The 609-nt window shown below is 67.2% G+C and overlaps 1 protein-coding gene across 1 annotated transcript in view; it reads right to left on the reverse strand.

Annotated features, from left to right (window-relative positions):
* Positions 1-609, reverse strand: part of SLC12A5 (solute carrier family 12 (potassium/chloride transporter), member 5) — a gene marked incomplete at its 5' end in the record, with an annotated part of 5,288 nt that overhangs the window by 1,610 nt on the left and 3,069 nt on the right. Inside the window, 2 exon segments of the mRNA XM_009329919.1 lie at positions 88-275; positions 356-478. Of these exon segments, the coding sequence (XP_009328194.1) occupies positions 88-275; positions 356-478 (311 nt within the window).

Below are 609 nucleotides of genomic sequence, written 5' to 3' on the forward strand. Positions count from 1 at the left end.
TGCCTGCACCCGCCTGGCCGGGGTGGGCAGGGATGGCCAGGGCTGTGGGGTGCAGGTGGGACAGGGGGACAGCATGCGGGGCCGTACGGCTTCATGTTGAAGAAGTCCTTGATGCCCTCAGGGCTGACGGGGCTCTTGCTCTTGTTCTTCTCAGCGACAGACTTCTCCTTGGTCCAGGTGAGATGCACCTTCTCGGGGGCCGTCTCCACCTCGTCGCCGGGGGATTGGGAGCTGCTGGAGAAGGTGGTGGCGTTTTTGTCGTGGATGAGCTGGACCTGCAGAGAGGAGAGGGGGACGGTGGGCAGGGGCCAGGGCCAGCTGCCTGCCCGAGCCCTGTCCCGGCACAGCGCCTCACCTCCTCCTCTGGCTTCTCCTCACTGTCGCCCACCTGCTCCTCGGGGACGCTCAGGCGTAGGCGCGTGTTAGCTGGGTTCTTGCGCCGGATGGAGCCACGGGACTCATCTGTGATGCTCTGGATCTGTGCAGGACAGGGTCAGCCAGGGGAACAGGGCAGAAGAGGGCTTGGCCGGGCAGACCCCAGCCTGCAGCCCCGACTCCCCCACAGGATGAGTGTGCAGCGCCATGGGGCCGCTCGGCCAGGGGGCCCGC

The sequence above is a fragment of the Pygoscelis adeliae genome, unplaced genomic scaffold (genome assembly GCF_000699105.1).
Source record: "Pygoscelis adeliae isolate BGI_AS28 unplaced genomic scaffold, ASM69910v1 Scaffold448, whole genome shotgun sequence".
Lineage (NCBI taxonomy): Eukaryota > Metazoa > Chordata > Aves > Sphenisciformes > Spheniscidae > Pygoscelis > Pygoscelis adeliae.